The sequence below is a fragment of the Acanthochromis polyacanthus genome, chromosome 20 (assembly GCF_021347895.1).
Source record: "Acanthochromis polyacanthus isolate Apoly-LR-REF ecotype Palm Island chromosome 20, KAUST_Apoly_ChrSc, whole genome shotgun sequence".
Lineage (NCBI taxonomy): Eukaryota > Metazoa > Chordata > Actinopteri > Pomacentridae > Acanthochromis > Acanthochromis polyacanthus.
Window position 1 is genome coordinate 29,945,640 of NC_067132.1, and position 18,871 is coordinate 29,964,510.

The window sequence follows — 18,871 nt, forward strand, 5'->3', positions numbered from 1 at the left end:
TGTTCTCAGAATCAGTCTAAATTAGTCTAAAATTACATAAATCTTGTCAAAAAAAATTTTCTAAATGTCCCAAATGATTAGAACTCCTATGTATTAATTCCTAAAATGTGTCAAAAATTAGGTGAAATCTGACAAACCAAAAAAAAATTTGAAGTTTATCCAAAATTAGTTCAAAATTATTGAAACTTCAGTGGAGCATCTGTGGGATGCTCTGGATAAACAAGTGACATCTTCATGCTTCACAACTTCCAGGACTTAAATGATTTGCTGCTAAAATCATGGTTCCAGAAACCACAGAAGAACTTCAGGGCTCTAGTGGAGTCCATGCCTGAGAGGTCACCAACATAACATCATGTAGGTGGTCAGAATGCTGTCTGGTTGGTCCAAGTGTATCTGCAGGTGTGGCTGTGATGGGTGCAGTTCTCTGATCAGCCACCAGGCGGTGCTGCAAATCACAGTTCGTGAACAGAATGATCTGAATCACACATGCAGCTCAGTGTAACTACACAATGACCTGAAACACGACTATTAAACAGCCAAAGCTTCACAAACTGAACAGAAGGAGTCACAAAATGCCTACAAAGGTGTGAAATGAGGTGACTGCAAAAAAGGAAACCTTTCAAGTGGGTTCAATACTTTTTATACAGAAAGTATGTAAAGAGACGAGAAGGATGACGGTGATGTCATGTTGTTCCGGTAAACGACCGATGACGCAAAAAGTGAGAGAAAAAGACTCAAAAATCACACAAAAGCATGCTAAAATGACCCAAAAAATGACATGACACTGTGCTAAAACACACAAAAATGACAAAAAAGATCTTAAAAATTAGAACAAAAGTGACAAAATGATGATAAAAATGACAAAAATATTTTTAAAATGACAAATAGACTCAAAAGTGAAAAATGATGCTAAAATTACACAAAAAAATCACAAAAATGACATAAAAACATGCTAAAGCAACACAAAAATGAAACAGAAAGACCCAAATTTGCACAAGGACAAAAATGTGCTAAACTGACCCAAAAATGGCCCAAAAATATTTTTAAATGGCACAAAAAGACACAAAATTTGCTAAAATTATACAAAAATGACACAAAAACATGCTAAAATGTCAAAAACAACATAAAGCAATGCTAAATTTACCCAAACCGACACAACATTTGCTGAAATGGCACAAAAAGAACTTAAAACCACAGATTTCTCCAGCTCTAGGTCCAGCTCCTCCGTACAGTGTTTCAGTCCATCACCTCCTGGACGCTTGGAGCCAGCAGAAAGCCTTTATTCCCTTAAACAGAAAAGCCTGTTGGCCTCGGCGCTGCTCTTTCTGTCAGAACATCTGGATTCGGTCCCGTTAGCTCATCTGTTGCGTATAAAACACGTAGCCTCAGGAATGCGTCCACCTTCAGCTGCTGCTGGTAGCGTCTCCAGATAGACAGAACTCTAGAAGTCTGCAGTCGTGTTCATGTATGTTTAACGTACGAGAACATCGGATGGAAGCAGCGTGGTCAGGTGGAAATACAGAAGCAGAGAAAACATGTTGCTCTGCTTCAGGAGGAGAGTCCTGGTGTAAAAAAATTCATCTTTATGTTTCTTGGTGGTTGTTTAATCTCTTTATTGTTGTTGTTTTTGTACTTTTGGGGTTGTTTTATAACTTTATAGTCATTTAATGTCTCTTTGCAGTAATTTAGTGTATCTTTGTAGTTATTTTATGTATCTGTAGTTGTTTTGCGTCTCTTTGGAGTCATTTTATGTCTCTTTGTAGTTGTTTTGTCTCTTTTTAGTCATTTTATGTCTCTTTGTAGTCATTTTGTGTCTCTTTGTCATTATTTTGTGTCTCTTTGTAGTCATTTTATGTCTGTGGTTGTTTTGTTTCTCTTTTTAGTCATTTTCTGTCTCTTTGTAGTTGTTTTGCGTCTCTGTCGTCATTGTATGTCTCTTTGTAGTCATTTTATGACTCTGTCATTATTTTATGTCTCTTTGTAGTCGTTTTGTGTCTCTTTGTAGTCATTTTATGACTCTTTGTAGTTGTTTTGTGTCTCTTTGTAGTCATTTTATGACTCTTTGTAGTCATTTTGTGTCTCTTTGTAGTCATTTTATGTCTCTTTTGTAGTCATTTTGTGTCTCTTTGTGGTCATTTTATGTCTCTTTGTAGTTGTTTTGTGTCTCTTTGTAGTCATTTTATGACTCTTTGTAGTCGTTTTGTGTCTCTTTGTAGTCATTTTATGACTCTTTGTAGTCGTTTTGTGTCTCTTTGTAGTCATTTTATGACTCTTTGTAGTTGTTTTGTGTCTCTTTGTAGTCATTTTATGACTCTTTGTAGTCATTTTGTGTCTCTTTGTAGTCATTTTATGTCTCTTTTGTAGTCATTTTGTGTCTCTTTGTGGTCATTTTATGTCTCTTTGTCGTTCTTTTTTGTGTGATTCGCCGTCCGTCCACTTTAAAACACTGAAGCTGTACAGTTGCTACAGACAGTGTGGGTCCTCCAAGGCAGATATTATTGAGCACATATTCTGCATTAATAATCTGAACCTGTAAAGCTGTCACATCAGAACAATATCTGGGTCCAAATCATCCACTTCTGCAAACCGGACCGGACCAACATGACTGGAACTCCCATCGTCAACGTTTGGACCTTAAGGTGTGAAAATGGACGTGTGTGGGACTAAAACCTGCAGCAGAGTGTCCGGTTTCTGCATTTTAAACCATCATGTAACTGTGTCTGCAGGTAACGCTGTAACCTGACTCCATGGATCAGATCTCCACCTGATCACAACAACAATACATCACGACATGCAGGAAGTCCAGTCCAGAGGGTTCTGTTCTATCTCAGGGAGCACTTTATGGCTCTGTGAAGTTGTTTCCTGTCTCTTTGTGCTTGTGTTGTCTGTTTGCACTCATTTAGCGTCTCTTTGTAGCTGTTTGTGTTTTTGTATCTTTGTAGTTTTGTCTCTTGGTAGCTTTGTGTCTATGTAATATTCTTTTTTTTCTCTTTGTAATCATTTAGTGTGTATTTGTATTCATTTTGTGTCTCTTTGAACTCATTCTTTGTGTCATTGTGTGCATTTTATTAGTTATTTTGTGAGTCTTTTTAGTAATTCTGTGTCTCTTTGTAGTTGTTTCTGATCTCTTTGTAGTTATTTTCTCTCTCTGTGGTTGTGTGATCTCTTTGTCTTGTCCATGTTTTCATTTTATGTTTTTTTATGGTCATTTTCCGTCTCTTGTAGTTATTTCAGATTTCTCACGCATGAGGACTTAAGGAGAAAATGAGTTTATTGCATCCTTCTACATCACTAAAACTGATAAAGTTCCTGTATGTAAATTTCAAATCCAAATCAAGAGTTTTAGGAGTCACTGAAGCCTCGTGATGCACGTGGCCTTTATAAGTGAATATAAACTTTTGTTGTGTTCTGCATGTTGCGTCTGTTGATCCACATGAATCAGGTGCACTGGAAAAAAAATGCTCCTCTCAAAACAAGACAAAAGACTAATTTCAAGACACTTTTACTCTGAAATAGGTTTAAAAAAAATCTGCTAGTAGAACAAGTGAAAAATGACTTGGTAAGATTTCTTGAAATAAGATGTGATGTTTAGAATATTGAGATCTTAGAATTAGCTGGGAAAACTTATTTTAAGCTCTATTTTACCAGGATTGTCAGGCTTAAGTGTCTTAAACCTCCTGTTGTTCTCATTTACGTCACCAAAAATACTGTTCCCTTGTCTGAAAAAAAAATCCAAAAATTCAGCAAAAAATTACCCAAATTTATAAAAAGAAATTTTGCAAAATCTTCAGGAAGAAAATTCCTTAAAAGTTTTATTTTTTTTAAAAAAATCCCAAATTTGGCAAGAATTAAAAATTTAAAAAATAAAAAAAAATTAAAAATTGTAAATATTTTCAAACAATAAATAAAAAGCGTCCCCAAAAAAACCCTAAAAATATCTAAAGTGACTCCATATATATCAGTAAAACTTCTCATATTTTCTTTGAGAACATTCACAAAAAAATCAACCAAAATCCAGCGAAATTTCGCTGGATTTTTTTGGTGAATGTTCTTAAAGAAACTTTTTTTCATGTCTTTTTTCCACCAAAAAATGTTCAAAAATCTCCCCCAAATTTTTGAAAATGTGGAAGTTTTCAGTGTGAAAAGATATATATTTTCTTCCAAATGTTTAAACTTTAAAACGGATCAATTTGACCCGCAGGACGACACGAGGGTTAAAACAAGATAATTTCAAGATTGATTGACTTAACAAGATATTTAAGATGCATTGTCTTAAAAAAAAAGTCCCTCCATCGGCTGGAATGTCACTTGTTAAATAAATTTAACCTAAATCAAGTGGGATGAGACATTTAGACTAAAAATAAGACAAACAGACGAGGTAGACTTGACGTTTTTGCAGTGTGGATTTTTCGGTTCGTGTCTCGGTGACATGAATCTTCTCCTGCTGCTTTTAAAAGTGAGATAAGTTTCCCCAAACACCTGGTCGGTTCTCAGACCTGCACACAAACACAAACTGTTCTGAGGTCTCTGCTGGGAGTGAATGACGGCTGCGTGCACACGCCTCCGCTCGGCCTCAGGTGTTGAATATTTGATCAGTCTGGTCACATGGCATCAGGTCTGAATGATTTAGCGCCGCCGTCTCCTCTCCTCACTGTTTCCTGCAGCTCTGCAAAGGACCAAGACTCGACCAAATGCCTCACAGCCTGCCTCAGGAGGGGAACCACACAACCAGTGAGTGTTTTACCTGCGTGCTTCTTTACTTTGGGGTGTTTTGTCAGTGTTCATTCTCCACTAACTCTCTCTCAAACTCTTCTCGGTCTTAAATCCAACCTGTGGATGTTGGTTTGAGGTTTATTCCAGTCCAGATGCTGACTGAACTCGTCTTTTTGAGTTTGAAGCAGCAGTTTAGAAGTTTTTCTGTTCATGGTTCAGTTTTAGCCTCCACAGTCGGACCTTTCCATCATGAAAGTGGATCCGTGGTTTTCATTAATGTTTCAGAGAGGGAGTCTCGCTCTAGTGAATGAGCAGAATAGCTGATGGAGTCCCAGCTTCAGCTGCTGCTTCACATCATCGGCATGGAAGGATTACTGGACAGGCCTACGGGGCTCAGACTGAGGGGCTCCAGTGGTCAGGAGTTTCTCAGAAGTTTGACGTTTCAAGTTGGAAAGTTTGATCACAGTAACATGCAAAAGAAGAAACGACTAGAGCAAAATGAAAAGTCCCTCCAAAGTGACATGAAAAGATGTGAAAGAGATGCAAAAAAATACTCACAAGGAGATCTGAAGTGACTCCAAACAACTACAAGTCAAAAACACAACCAAAGCGATGACAAAGAGACTTAAGATTAACACAAAGATGCTCAGTAGAGATAAAAAAAAAAAACACTACACATGGACGTGAAATGACTTCAGATAGTCCAAATGGAAACAGAAAACTTAAAATACCCTGAAAGAGATAAAAACTTTGTGATGACACACAAAACCATTATTAGCGGTCACATTAAACCCCAAATGACCAAAAAGTGAAGGTCAACATGACCACAAAGAGACTCCAAAGTGATACAAAGATGCTCAGAATAACCACAGAGATTGAAAATGCGTCCAAACGGGCACAAAAAGATCACAAAAATTACCACAAAGACAGAAATACAAGTACATATAAAACACTAAAATTCATCAGTACTGCTCATCAAACCTTCTGATTCATCCTGAAACATGTTATTCTGTGTTTACAGAGTTTCAGGCCTCTGTTTGGACTCTGGCCAGGTGTGAGGAGATGACCACAGTGACGACTGAACCATGATAGAAGCAGTGACAGCGGGCAGGTACAGGGAGTAGCACACTAGCATCAGTAGGTAATAACCAGGCGTTGCCATGGCGGCGTGGCTCGGCCGGGTGTCTCTGGGCGACGCCTGGTACAACATGTACTCCGCCTGCTGAGGACCAAGCCGGTGGGCTCCATGGCTCACGGCTCCGACGACCTCACCGAGCTGGCCGAGGGGTCTGCGGTGGGCCTGGCCAAGGTCCTGACCACCGTGGACCTGGTGTCGCTCGGGGTGGGCAGCTGTGTCGGCACGGGCATGTACGTGGTTGCTGGGCTGGTTGCCAAGGCGATGGCCGGGCCAGGGGTCATCCTGTCCTTCATCATTGCAGCAGTGGCGTCCATACTGTCGGGTAAGAGGTCAAGAGGTGGCCGGTGGTGGGAAGTAGGAATGTATGTCTACTCAAGGACAATGTTAGGAGCTAGTACTCTGATTTTAGTGCACTTCTTATTTTGTCCTTCTGTCCAGTGCAGTATTTTAGTAGCACATCCAGTCTAAATGCTCTTTGCATGGTTTCCCTCTCTGTATGGTACAATTTATGGCTTATAACTTGAAATTTAAAAATGTAAGAAATGTTGAGTGAAGCAATGCTTCTAATGCTGTTATACTGTTAGTGCCAGTTAGCTTCTGGTGTTTCCTATAAGCTTGCCCCTGTTCTCCAGATAACACTTGTTAGCCCCTAATGGCATCTGCTAACTCATGGTAGCTACAAATAGCTCCAGATAGCTCTTGTTAACTCTTAATGATGCCTAATAGCTAATGATAGCTACAGATACCTCCAGTTCATCAGTCCTCTAAAGCTTGTTACCTTCTGGTATTTCTTGTTAGCTCTTTTTGGCTACTGACAGCTCATATTAGGTCCAGATAGCTCCTTCCTGTTAGCTCCTAATGGCTCCTGCTAACTCATGGTTGCTACAAATAGCTCCAGATAGCTCTTGTTAACTCTTCATGGCTCCTGCTAACTCATGGTTGCTACAAATAGCTCCAGATAGCTCTTGTTAACTCTTCATGGCTCCTGCTAACTCATGGTTGCTACAAATAGCTCCAGATAGCTCTTGTTAACTCTTCATGGCTCCTGCTAACTCATGGTTGCTACAGATGGCTCCAGGCGGATCTTCTTATCTCCTGGTACAGATCAGCTCTAATCCAATGAAAACCTTTTGCTAATACTCTATCCTGCAGTTACAGATGTTCATAAATAGCAAAGTGTTGTAGCAAAGTGTTGTACAAACCCAATCACATATCTGCTGCCTTCTACCGCCACTGATTATTTATTTGTACTTGAGTAAAATTTAGAATGCAAGACTTGAATTTGTTGTTTTGTCCTTTTTCGTCAGCGTGTTTCACTTTGTTTTCCAGCCTTCCTTCTAATAATACCTTGGAATGAAAATATACTTTGGGAAATGTTTAGTGCATTGTGTCCTAGCTAGTGTTTTCCTGCAGGTGTGTGCTACGCAGAGTTCGGAGTCCGGGTCCCTAAAACGACCGGCTCGGCCTACACCTACAGCTACGTTACAGTTGGGGAGTTTGTGGCATTTTTCATTGGCTGGAACCTGATCCTGGAGTACCTGATCGGCACAGCGGCGGGGCGTCGGCTCTCAGCAGCATGTTCGACTCTCTGGCCAATCACAGCATCAGTAACTACATGATAACACACCTGGGCACGCTCAGAGGACTCGGTCAGTGCAGACTAAGCTTGCCACACATCAGATCTTGTGGTTTTTCCTGTTATATTTTTGTTGAAGTGTTGCTGTGTCTCTGTTTGCCCCAGGTAAGGGTGAGGAACATACCCCGACCTGCTGGCCCTCTTCATCGCCCTTTTGGTGACAGCGATCATTGCCCTGGGAGTGCGTAAGTCGGTGGGCTTCAACAATGTCCTGAACGCTGTCAACCTCGTGGTCTGGGTGTTTATGATCATCGCTGGACTCTTCTTCCTGTCAGCCAGCAACTGCAAGGCGGCAACTTCCTGCCGTATGGCTGGTCAGGGGTAGGATACTCTAAAGATCTATTTAAAGATGGTCTGAGGTGGAGTCAAGTTGTCACAGTGGTCTTTGGTGGTGCTAAGCCAGGATGCAACGATGGTGTCCCCTCAAAGTAGCAACAGGGGAATTCTTTGGGTGGTACATTTGCAGGTAGAGAGGAGAGTACCAGTATTAATGTGGCTAATTCACAGCAGAATACACTAGCAGGGTTTGCAAACTGCACGATCCAAGTCGTTGGCAAATCTTAAAAGTTTCCGCTTGTAGTTTACTAACCTGGGAGGAGGAGTTGTTGTTTTCCGTATTGAATGGGATTTCGAGGAGAAGCAACACAAACACCACCTTTGAAAAGTCTGGAGTCACTTAAAAATGTCCTTATTTTTTGAGAGAAAGCAAAAAAGCAGTTTTTTTTTCAATGAAGATAGCATTAAATGAATGATAAATCCAGTGTAGACATTGTTAATGTGGTAAATGACTATTGTAGCTGGAAACAGCTGATTTTTAATGGAATATCTCCATAGGGGTACAGAGGAACATTTCCAGCAACCATCACTCCTGTGTTCTAATGCTACATTGTGTTAGCTAATGGTGTTTAAAGGCTCACTGATGATGAGAAAACCCTTGGGCAGTTATGCTAGCACATGGATAAAAGTGAGTTTTCATGGAAAACATGAAATTGTCTGGATGACCCCAAACTTTGGAACGATAGTGTAGATAGCGGAAGGGAAGGAGAAAGTCATGTGGAATACGCCAGTGCCTGGTTATACCACAGTCTATATCCGGTGAGTCAGACTAGGTTAAGGAACTTAAATCAAACCTCCAAACTAATTTGTAACACAATGCAGAGACAGTTCCTCATATCAGATGTAAAAAAATAATAATTTTGTCAAAGTATGCTTTGAGGTCTTCACTGATTTGGAGTTCCTGCTCAGGTGATGCAAGGTGCAGCAACCTGTTTCTACGCCTTCATCGGCTTCGACATCATCGCAACGACTGGAGAGGAGGCGAAAAACCCCAACACCTCCATCCCCTAACGCCATCACCGCCTCGCTGGTCACCTGCCTCACCGCCTACGTGTCGGTCAGTTCGGTGCTGCACATGTTTGAGCTTTTACGGGAAGAAAACAAGAATATTTCTCTTTAACATTTGGCAACTGAAATGTGCTGATTTCCACTAAACATTCTCAACGGTGGCCTTCAGGTAGAGGTGAATGTTGGTTTATTTCAACCCACTAATGCTAGTTTTGCATTCTTCACCTTCAAGGAAATGAAAAATTGCACAAAACAGTACATGAAGGGGCCCAAATGCCCATCTGAGGATATTTAACAAAGCTGCTGAGCTACAGTCGCCCACAGAGATGGAAATCAGGTGTTTTCTGACTGATAATGGGCAGTGTTAGCCTCATGCCTCTCCACATCTTTCCTCTCCACAGGTGAGTGTGATCCTGACCCTCATGGTTCCCTATAACCTGATCGATGGCTCTGCTCCTCTCATGGAGATGTTCGCCGTGCACGGCTTCATGGTGGGGAAGTACATCGTGGCCGTTGGCTCCATAGCCGGACTCACCGTCTCCCTGCTGGGCTCCCTGTTTCCAATGCCCAGAGTCATCTACGCCATGTCCCGGGACGGACTGCTGTTCAGGTGAGGATGCATTCAAACATACGAAGGATGATCGAAAAATTCAGAGACTGTGCCTGTGGGGGAAAAAAGTTTGGCTGCCATCCTCGTCAAATTAGCCTCCTTGTGCAGCGTAACATTGCTCCTAGGGCTTCTGCGATGTCTGTAGCACTCTCTGGAAGTTCTGAAAACATGTCAAGCTCTCTCTGTGATGGCTGCTGAATCTCCTGAACTGTGTTGAAATGGTAACTTGAAGTACATTTTGGGGAAGAAGAAGGAGAAGAGTTCTGTTTGAGCTGATGCGGACAAAGAACAGGACATCCCTAAAGGTCCTGTGTCCATGCCCCACTGGGTCAGAGGAGTTTTAGCAGCACAAAAGGGGACCAACATAATGTAATGACTAATCGGTGTCTGATCCACACCGTTTTTCCAGTTGAAATGCTAACAGACACTAAATGTAAAGTTTGTTCCAGCTTGAGCTCCCTGGAGAACTTAAAGATGCTAGCAGTGGTCACAAACATGTGTAACGAAAAACGCTTTTCCACACCTACCCGGCTCGACTCGACTCGACTTGGTTTAGGTCGTTTTCCATTAAAATTGAGTACACCTCATCGTAGTGGAGTCATCATAGCACCAGCGGCCCGGCCACGGAGTTGGCGTTGATGGCTCCTAGCTAGCTTATTGTTTGCATACAAGAGACAACGATGCTACTTTCAAAATATCTTGTTTGCTTAAAGTGAGCTCGCCACCAGTGGGATATTAAAGTAAAAATCTCTTGAAGTCACAAAACACTCAGTGGTTTTCGTGAAGGAGTCGCTCTCAGTGTGTCATCACTCCCTGTCCAATCAGTGGCCTTCACTCTGTAGACGTCACATTATCGGCTCAACTCAGCCTGCTTGGAACCCCGGCTGAGTAGGAACTAAAATAGTACCAGTACTATGTCCTAATGGAAAACCTCACAAACTGAATAGAGTTGAGCTGAGTAGGTGCTGGTGGAAAAGCGCACAAGGTCTGATGTTGGTGGTACGATATCATCCAGTGTCTTGACTTTGTTGATACGTACGGTGGTACACACCACTAACAGTACTCTGGACTTTTTGATCCAGATGAGGACGCTTCAACATGAAAATTTCCATTTTTGTTTGTGTCGGGGTACTTGCAGGTTCCTGTCACATGTGTCGGCGCTCACACACACTCCGGCGGTGGCCTGTGTGGTTTCGGGACTATGGCGGCCGTCCTCGCCTGCTGGTGAGCCTCAGAGACCTGATCGAGATGATGTCCATCGGCACCCTGCTGGCTTACACTCTGGTCAGCGTCTGCGTGCTCCTACTGCGCTACCAGCCCGACGAACACATCGAACCCACCAGTACGACTCCGAGGTGGACGTGGACGGCTGAAGCAGCAGGACGTGAAAACGTCCCCACCAAAGACGACCAGATCTGATCGGCGGCTCCGACAATGACGGGTTCGTCTTCTTATCATGCCGGTGCCACTGAGGGGGAGGGAGACGACTCTGATTTCCACACCGGGCCACGCTCGCTGCTGAAAAGGCTCCTGGGAGGTTCATTACTACACCCTGCGGCTGCGACTGGGAATGCCGACGCCTCAGCTCGACCCACCCCCGCCAGCGGCCGAATAGTGACCAGATGCACCCTGCTCCTCTTCTTCACGTCCTTCTTCCTCTGGTCCACCGTCATATTTGGCGTTGAGCAGGGTTCAGGGTCGGGGCGGTGTTTTCAGGCCTGATGGGCCCGACGCTGATGGCGGCTTCTTTGGTGAAGCTCTTGGTTCTGATCATACAGCAGCCAGAGAGTCAGAGGAGGCTGCCTACATGGCGCCATGCGTGCCTTCGTCCCCGCAGCGGCCATATTGGTCAACAGCTACCTCATGCTTTAAACTGTCTCCGCTCACCTGGGCCAGGTTCACCATCTGTGCCTCATAGGTGAGTTCTGGATTGGAAATGTAGCATCATACGCAACCACAGTGATGATATAAAAAACATGGATTAACTTCGTGTCGTCCTGTGGATCAAAATTGACCCGTTTAAAGTTTGAAAATGTGGAGAAAAAAAAAATTCACAGTGAATCTTCTGACGTCCACATTTTCAACATTTTTGGAAATTTTTGAACATTTTTTTTGGTGGAAAAAAGAAATCTTAACAGTGTTTATTAAGAATATTCACAAAAATCAACCAATTCCAGCGAATTTTGCTGGATTTCACTTAATTTTTTTGTGAATATTCTTAAAGAAATATTAGAAATTTTACTGATGTATATGGAATCATTTTAGATGTTTTTAGGATTATTTTGGAAGATTTTTACTATTTTTTTGAAAATATTTACAAGACTTCTTGCCAAATTTTGGGGATTTAAAAAGAAAATAAAACTCTGAAGGCAAACTTTTAAGAAATTATTTGATTTTTCTTCCTGAAGGTTTTGCACATTTTCAGAAATTTGCAGAATTTTTTTGGTGAATTTTTGGATATTTTTTCAGACAAAGAAACAATATTTTTGGTGAGGACACAGGGGGTAATGGATTACAAAAAGAGTCAGTCCATCTCAAATCCTAAATTTCCACTCCACCATCTCTGATACCAAAAAGGAGATTTAAATTTCATTTTAACGGTTATATCTGAGATTCAGTTTGGTCACCATCGGGGTGGAACAAGAGAAAATGGAATTTTAGGGGGAGCTCCAGATTTATTTGGTATTTGTAAAAATATTCTCAAACATTCTTTTCTCTAGATGTATTTAGATTTGGTCTCAGGATGTGAATTTATTCAACGACGGCATGTTTTAGTAGTTTGTGCATGGATTATTTAAAGTTTGTAAAATGTCCCATGAAGCTCTGAAAACTAGATTTGAAACAAACTGACATTATTGTACTTCAGATAGTTCGGGATTAATCAAAAATGCCGACTTTTATGATGTGTTTTAAACCTGGGGCGGTTAGTGACCCCCCCCCCGTGTGAGAAAACCGGTGTTACGGCGCATGTGGAGCTTGTGTCCAGGCTTAGTGGTTGGCAGATGTTCCCCTTCATGTGGATTCCATTAAAGGCTAATAAAACTCCTCAGACGTCTCTACCTGCTGCCCTCACCACAACATTACCTCCTGTCCGCCCTCAGGTCTGCTGATCTACGGTGTTATGGAGTCTGGCACAGTACGCTGGAGCTGGACGCCCGCGAGCAGCAGGCCCACGCCAGCTCCTACCAGCGCTACGACGACCACCTGGACGACACCTTCTCCCCCGACGACGACCTCTACCCCAGGAGCAGGACGAGACGCCCTACCAGGGCTGTCGGCCCGGAGGAGAGGGCCACCACTACAACACCAGCAGCAGAACCAGTACGAGGACCAGGAGCAGTATGAGGGTGATGGGGACCAGCATGGGTACCAGTCTGGAGGCCAGTATGAGAGCAGAGGCAGCAGGTCCAGAGGAAGGACCAATTATGGGTTGATGAGGAAGAGGAGGACTGAACCCTTATCCAACAGTCACATTCAGCGACACCGTATGTTTACTAAATACCAGTGAACGCATCGTTGTCTACTCAGCGTGGAAGTTTCAGTGGAAGAAGAAGAAGGATACGATGGAAACCCCCCCCCCCCCCCCCCCCCCCCCCCCCCCCCCCCCCAACATGCTTCTCTGAATCACTTCAGTAACACACCAACACCGACAAGCTGCATATTTGTGGGAGACGCTGCGGGGTTGCTATGCAGCTTGGAGTGGTTGCATCAAGAGTTAGCAACAAGAGTTAGCACGGAGAAGACAAACCTACTTCTGCTTCCATGTTGTTTTCTGTTTTCCTGTTAGCTTCTAATGAAGGGACGAAGTTACAGTCCAAGATGGAGATATTTTACTCCCCGTAGCCGACTAGCTATGAGGCTAACTGAAGCTACGCTCACATTTCATGCTAAAGTGATCCAGATTTGACTATTACATCATCAGATCTGGTCTCATTTAGGAATTTTTCTTGTTCTTTAACCTCTCGCTTCTATTGAATATGAAGAGTGATCAGACAGTTCTCAGTATGTGCCTTCAAAAATCACCCCTGATTTACAGCTTTGGAAATAGTTCTTAGACTCCCTGCTTGTAGAGTTTATCATCGTGATAGAGTTCTTGAAGGCTTTTGCAAATTTCAGAAATTTGGGGAGTTTTTTTGCTGAATATTTAGATTTTTTTCAGACAAGGAAACAGTATTTTGGTGCCCGTAGACCCCTCTTATAAACTGATTCCTGCCTCAAATGAAGCTCCTACATATCTTTACAAACACATTTACAAGGTTTGTTCCTGAGCCCTCATACTCGTCACCTGGTTTTTAGCATGATTTTATTTTTCTGTCTGATGTCGTATTTTCTGAGTTCTGCTCTGCTGCTGCATCCTGAAAAATAACTGAGCAGAATTCATCATTTTAGGAAGCTGGATTTCTCTTGAAGCAGAAATGAAGTCATCGGGTGAGTTAAACCTCGGCTTTCTGTCATCTGGTGAACTTCAGTGGTGGAAATGGGGATTTTTTTTTTTGCACTCCTTTAGAAACAAAAGGCTAATCTGGCTTTAAGCTTTGAGGATTTAAATTTCTTTAATTCCTCCATCAACCATCAGTCTCGTAGACATGATTTTTTTCTTTTTTCAGACTGCCTGTGGCTTTCCGTCTTTATCAGACACTCAGTGAACGCCACATGCTGATTCTGTTTTTCCTTTAGGTTTTGTTTGTGCACGTGGTGTTTTCTTGTTTGGGTGAATGGTATTATTTAATGTGGAAATGAGGACGGCTGTTTGTTTGTTTGGGAATAAAGGTCTCATTTTGAGCGACAAAAACATCATCCTGGGACTCTTTTTCGGTAAAAACGTTTATTATTTGTAGCGCTGGACACAAATCTTACGATGCAGGCTGATATATGTTGATCATGCTGTAAGTACGAAGAGTAAAAAATGGTAAAAATGATAGTTATTCATACGTACGATAAACCTGTCTGTGTGGGATTAAATAGAAGCAGGTAAATCTCTGCTTGACAAATGTAAAGAGTAAAGTGACTGAAATGACAGAAGCTTATCGACTTAAACAGTAATAAAATCACGTAAAGACAAAGAAATGTGAAGCTGATCTCGTCTAAACCTCCTGACAGGACATGATTAACTTGAATCACAGTCAGTAAACCAGGCAGAAAGCCAACGAAAAAACAAAATGTCTCGAGTTCGTAAAGTGTAAAATACTGTCGGGGAGAGCGGGGTAAGATGAGCTTTTATTGTTAGAATGGAGGCAAATAAAACAAATAGTTCAGAATGTGGGGCGTCCGTGGGAACAACTGGTTTGGATCTGAAATGAACAGTTTTTAAAATACGGCTTACAGGAAAAAAAAGTGTTTTCTTGGCTGAACTTGGGGTAAATTGAGCCTTTGGAGAAAACACATCGGGGTAAACTGTGCCATCAGTTGTGTTGACGACATATCAAGGCAAGACAAATTCAAGACCAAAGGACCTTTTCAAAGTTGCATTTAAAGATGAAATGTACGAATTTAAAGGACGGTTTCCTTCACTAAGGCCTACAGATGTCACATTTTGGAACAAAATCACTTCAAAATGGACAAATTTGACCAAAACTGGACCGTTATTCAACATTAGCTGTAGATTTACAGTAATGTAGTTATTTACCAATAATTATAGGTGGGAGCCAATGGTTCAACTTAACCCAGTAAGGGGTAAATTGAGCCTTTGGGGAAAATATGTCTGGATAAATTGTGGCATCAGTTGAAAAAGTTATACCTCATATCGTAAAACATCTGCCTCCATTTCTTCGTCCAAGACCTGGTGGGCAGATCCTACTCTCTTCAATCCTGTTCTGGTTACTTATTGGTTTTTTTTTGCCATGAATCTCTTTAACCCTTTGATGTGCAGCATGGGTCAAAAATGACCCAAATCCAAAGGAAAAAGGGTATCTCCTGACACACACTGCTCATCATGGGTTAAAGTTGTTCTGTCGATCTTCATCTTCCCGTTCTTTACTTCTCCTTCAACCCTGAAGAGAAGCTGAAGCCCTGTCTGTCTTCCTCTGGTCTCAAAATCACTTTGGTTGTAAAATGTAAAATACGATCCAGAAATGCAGTAATGTGATTATTTACCAATGATCATAGGTGGCCACCATTCTACCTAAAGTCCATCATTTGCCAGTTTAGAGCTAACTTCATGCTAACACTTTAGCCTCACAATGTAGCTCACTAATGCACTAAAACCAAATAGTCTTCAAACATGGTTGCTCATGCAACCAGTTTGTTCCAGTTTTCTAGAAACCCGAGTTGCTCATCTTACCCCACCCTCCACTACACAGGAAATGAAACTACAGTTTGAGTACGAGGTGCTGTTTCAACTCCCCAACAGTAATTTGTTGCATTTTAAAATACAAAATTAAGTAGTTTTTTGGCCGATTTTCAATTTTAAGACATTTCTTTATTACAAATCGCTCTTAAAGTTGTGTGAGTTGAGCATAAAGGCCAACGTGGTGATGGAGGTTCGGTCCTTCACACTCTGGCGCTCTTGGCGTGGTTGGCCGGCGGGTCCAACGGCGTGGCCGTGCCCCTCTGTCTGGAGTAGTAGAAGCTGTTGTCCCGGCTCGGGGTCCCCGGATCGAGGCCCTGACAGCACAGGATGACCGAGCCGCCCAGCAGGCAGAGGGCCGAGCCGACCCAGCCGGCATACAGCGAGAAGCCGAAGGACATCAGACCCTCGGCCTGGTGGGCGCCGATGGGGAACCAGACGGTGGAAATGATGCCGCACACAGCTGGTTTAAAAACAAAGACAAGAACAACGTTCAGAGCAGTTTATCTGCAGTGTGTCTGAGTTCATAAACTGTCCGTCTGTCCAGAGGCTGTAGACGGGAAGAACCTGTCTCATCCCACAGGAAGTAAGACTGTCTGACAGGATGAAGCTGCCAGACCCTGACCTCCCCACATCCCTCCTGCAGCAGCTGGGAAAGACCAGAGCACAGTAAATCCTGAAAACACTCTTCTAAAACCAAAACACTGTCGTCTAAAACCAAAATACTGTCTTCTAAAACCAAAACGCTGTCTTCTAAACCTACAGTTGTCTTTTAAAACTGCAACTGTCTTCTAAAATTTCAAATATTCTTTTAAAACAAAAACGGACCTTTAATCCCAAACTACTGTCCAATAAAATCAAAACTGTGATCTAAAACCCAAAACTCCCTTTTAAACATAAAACTGTCCTAACTACTGTTCTTTAAAACTGTCCTCTAAAACCAAAAACTGTCCTCTAAAACTAAACTACTGTCCAACAAAACCAAGACGGTCCCTTTAAAACCTCAAATTGTCCTGTCAAACCAAACTAATGTCCTCTTAAACCCCAAACGCTAGTTTTAGAGGGTAAAACTACTGCTGTCCAAACTACTGACCCATGATGAGGTACAGGACTCCTCCGACTCGAGCTCGACGTCTCTTCACCTCCATCGAGTCGTTCTGCAGCCGAACGCAGCGCATGGAGAGAAGAACCAGCAGCAAGGAGGGGAGGCCGAGGAGGCAGGCGAGGATCATCAGGGCCCTGGAGGTCTGGATGTAGGCTGGAAGACACACATAAATACACATAAACACACATAAACATTCACAGTAACACACAGATGAAACATCTGTTCAGTTTCTCCACATCTGGCTGAAAACCAGACATTCATTCTGTTACGGAGTTAAAAATGTTCTTTAAAAAAAAAAACGCACCTGAGACGAATTTAGGAGTAAAAGTGGAGAAGAACTAAAGTTATGACAGCAATGTGCGGATCATGTGTTTGTTTCTGGTACAAAATGAGAACGTTAAAGTTGTCCGTATCAGTGTGGGTGGACCTGAATCTTTTTTCTCACCGGGCAGAGAGAGGATCTGGTTCAGGGCCACGCAGTGATAGAGGGCCGGGGAGATGACGCACTCCGCCCAGAGGCCCCTGGAGCCCAGCTCATCCATCCGGACGCAGGTCGCCACCGTGTAGTCGCAGGTTCGGACCCAGTCGTTGGTGGCGGTGGCCACGATCACACCCACCCAGCCCACGCAGCTGGCAGCGCCGCCGGCCACCTGCCTGCACATGTGCGCCATGGATGGATGGATGATGGATGGATGGAGGATGGATGTAGAGCCCTGTGCGCTTTTACGCGCTCCAAGAAAAAAAACAAAGAAAAAAAACCTCACTTCACTTCACGTTTGCCTCCAGTGGTTTTTAGATTCTTTATTTTCTGTCTGCAGGAATTAAAAAGTGATGCTTCAAAAGTCCAAAATGAGCAACAGAGGCTGAAAAAAGTTTAACTTAAAGAAATCAGCAAAAATCTGCGCTTTGTTCCTCAAAAAAAGAGAGAATTTACTGAAAATAGCTGCAGAAAAAGCTGCTTTCCTGTCAGTTGGAGGAGATAGAGGTGTAAAAAGGTTTAATTAACCAGCAAACAGCTCCGATCCGTGGGTTGATCCTCAGAAAAATGCCTGGAATCAGATTGTGTGTCTGGGTGTGGAGAGGAGAGGATGAAGCAGGAGCCAATAGGAGCTGGAGACAGATTTAACCTAAACCAGACCTGCAGAGACACAAAAACAAAAAGCTAAATCCATCAGAAAGAAGCAGGGAAATGATCAGGAAGGAAGTCGGGGAGAGAATCCAGATCAGCTCCTGGTTTAAAAGACATCACCTGGAGCTGTGAGGCCCCCTGCTGGCTCACCTGTCCTCAGAAAACTGGAAAAAAAAAAAAAAAAAAAACCTGTGGAAACCTGTAAAAACAAACAAAAAAAAACAATAACAAGAACAAGAACAAATTGTCAAAAAACAAAAAAAAACAGCTTATGTGGAAACCTGTAAAAGAATGAAAACCTTAGAAATACTTGCAAAAAACTATCAAAAATAACGTTAAACCTGTAAAAAAAAAAAAAAAAAGTGAAAATCTTAAAAAGATTGTAGAAAATTATGCCAGAAAAATTCTCAAAAAATAAATTGTCTAATACTTTCATATTTAAAACTCTATAATAATAATTTTCATTGCTTCAGATTTACAGTGAAAAGAATGTAATTTTTAAGTTAAATGTTGAGGGAAAAAAGGACTGCAGATTTTTGGTGTGGCTGTTATTTACAGTTTTTGACTGTTTTTTTTATGGTTAACATGTAAACAAAATTTTATTTTGTATTATTTAACAAAACAGGAAAAACTGAAAAATAACAGCAAATACCCGTAAAATAACTAGAATATTTCTGCTGATTTACAGTAAAAAAGAAAATGTAATTTTATGGTAAAAGGCTGTAAAAAAAAAACAGAATAAAGTAATAAAGTAACTTTTTGATGTGGATGTTTTTCACAGTTTTGTTGTTTTTTTAACAGCCAAAATATAAATTAATATTTACTTAATAGAACATAACAAAATAATCTATAAAATAACATTAAAAAATGATTTATAATTTACATATTTTTCTTTCAAATAACATATCTG

At 41.9% G+C, this 18,871-nt stretch overlaps 2 protein-coding genes across 2 annotated transcripts; one reads left to right on the top strand and one right to left on the bottom strand.

Moving 5' to 3' along the window:
• Positions 1-4,342: 4,342 nt before the first annotated feature.
• Positions 4,343-13,019, top strand: slc7a14b (solute carrier family 7 member 14b). Its single transcript, XM_051940731.1, is given in 22 exon segments — positions 4,343-4,731; positions 5,735-5,922; positions 5,925-6,173; positions 7,265-7,402; positions 7,405-7,504; positions 7,593-7,768; positions 7,771-7,808; positions 8,733-8,828; positions 8,830-8,880; positions 9,233-9,441; positions 10,580-10,639; positions 10,641-10,980; positions 10,982-11,015; positions 11,018-11,140; positions 11,143-11,241; positions 11,244-11,264; positions 11,267-11,310; positions 11,312-11,345; positions 11,348-11,359; positions 12,543-12,554; positions 12,557-12,732; positions 12,734-13,019. Coding segments are annotated over 21 exon segments (2,277 nt in total). The 5' UTR covers positions 4,343-4,731; positions 5,735-5,873; the 3' UTR covers positions 12,950-13,019.
• A 1,213-nt stretch (positions 13,020-14,232) lies between these two features.
• On the bottom strand, positions 14,233-18,086 carry cldn11b (claudin 11b). The gene is made up of 3 exons (XM_022204598.2): positions 17,278-18,086; positions 16,821-16,985; positions 14,233-16,190 (listed from the first exon to the last, which is right to left on the bottom strand). The coding sequence occupies exons 1-3, from the start codon at positions 17,501-17,503 to the stop codon at positions 15,931-15,933; spliced, it is 651 nt and encodes a 216-aa protein (XP_022060290.1). The 5' UTR covers positions 17,504-18,086; the 3' UTR covers positions 14,233-15,930.
• Positions 18,087-18,871: the final 785 nt, after the last annotated feature.

Excerpts from the sequence above, each read along its gene's own strand:
- cldn11b (XM_022204598.2), bottom strand. The coding sequence starts at position 17,503 with ATGGCGCACATGTGCAGGCAGGTGGCCGGCGGCGCTGCCAGCTGCGTG. Across the intron at positions 16,986-17,277 it reads CCAGATCCTCTCTCTGCCCG|CCTACATCCAGACCTCCAGG; the intron begins GTGAGAAAAAAG and ends TGTGTCTTCCAG. Across the intron at positions 16,191-16,820 it reads AGTCCTGTACCTCATCATGG|CTGTGTGCGGCATCATTTCC; the intron begins GTCAGTAGTTTG and ends TTTTTAAACCAG.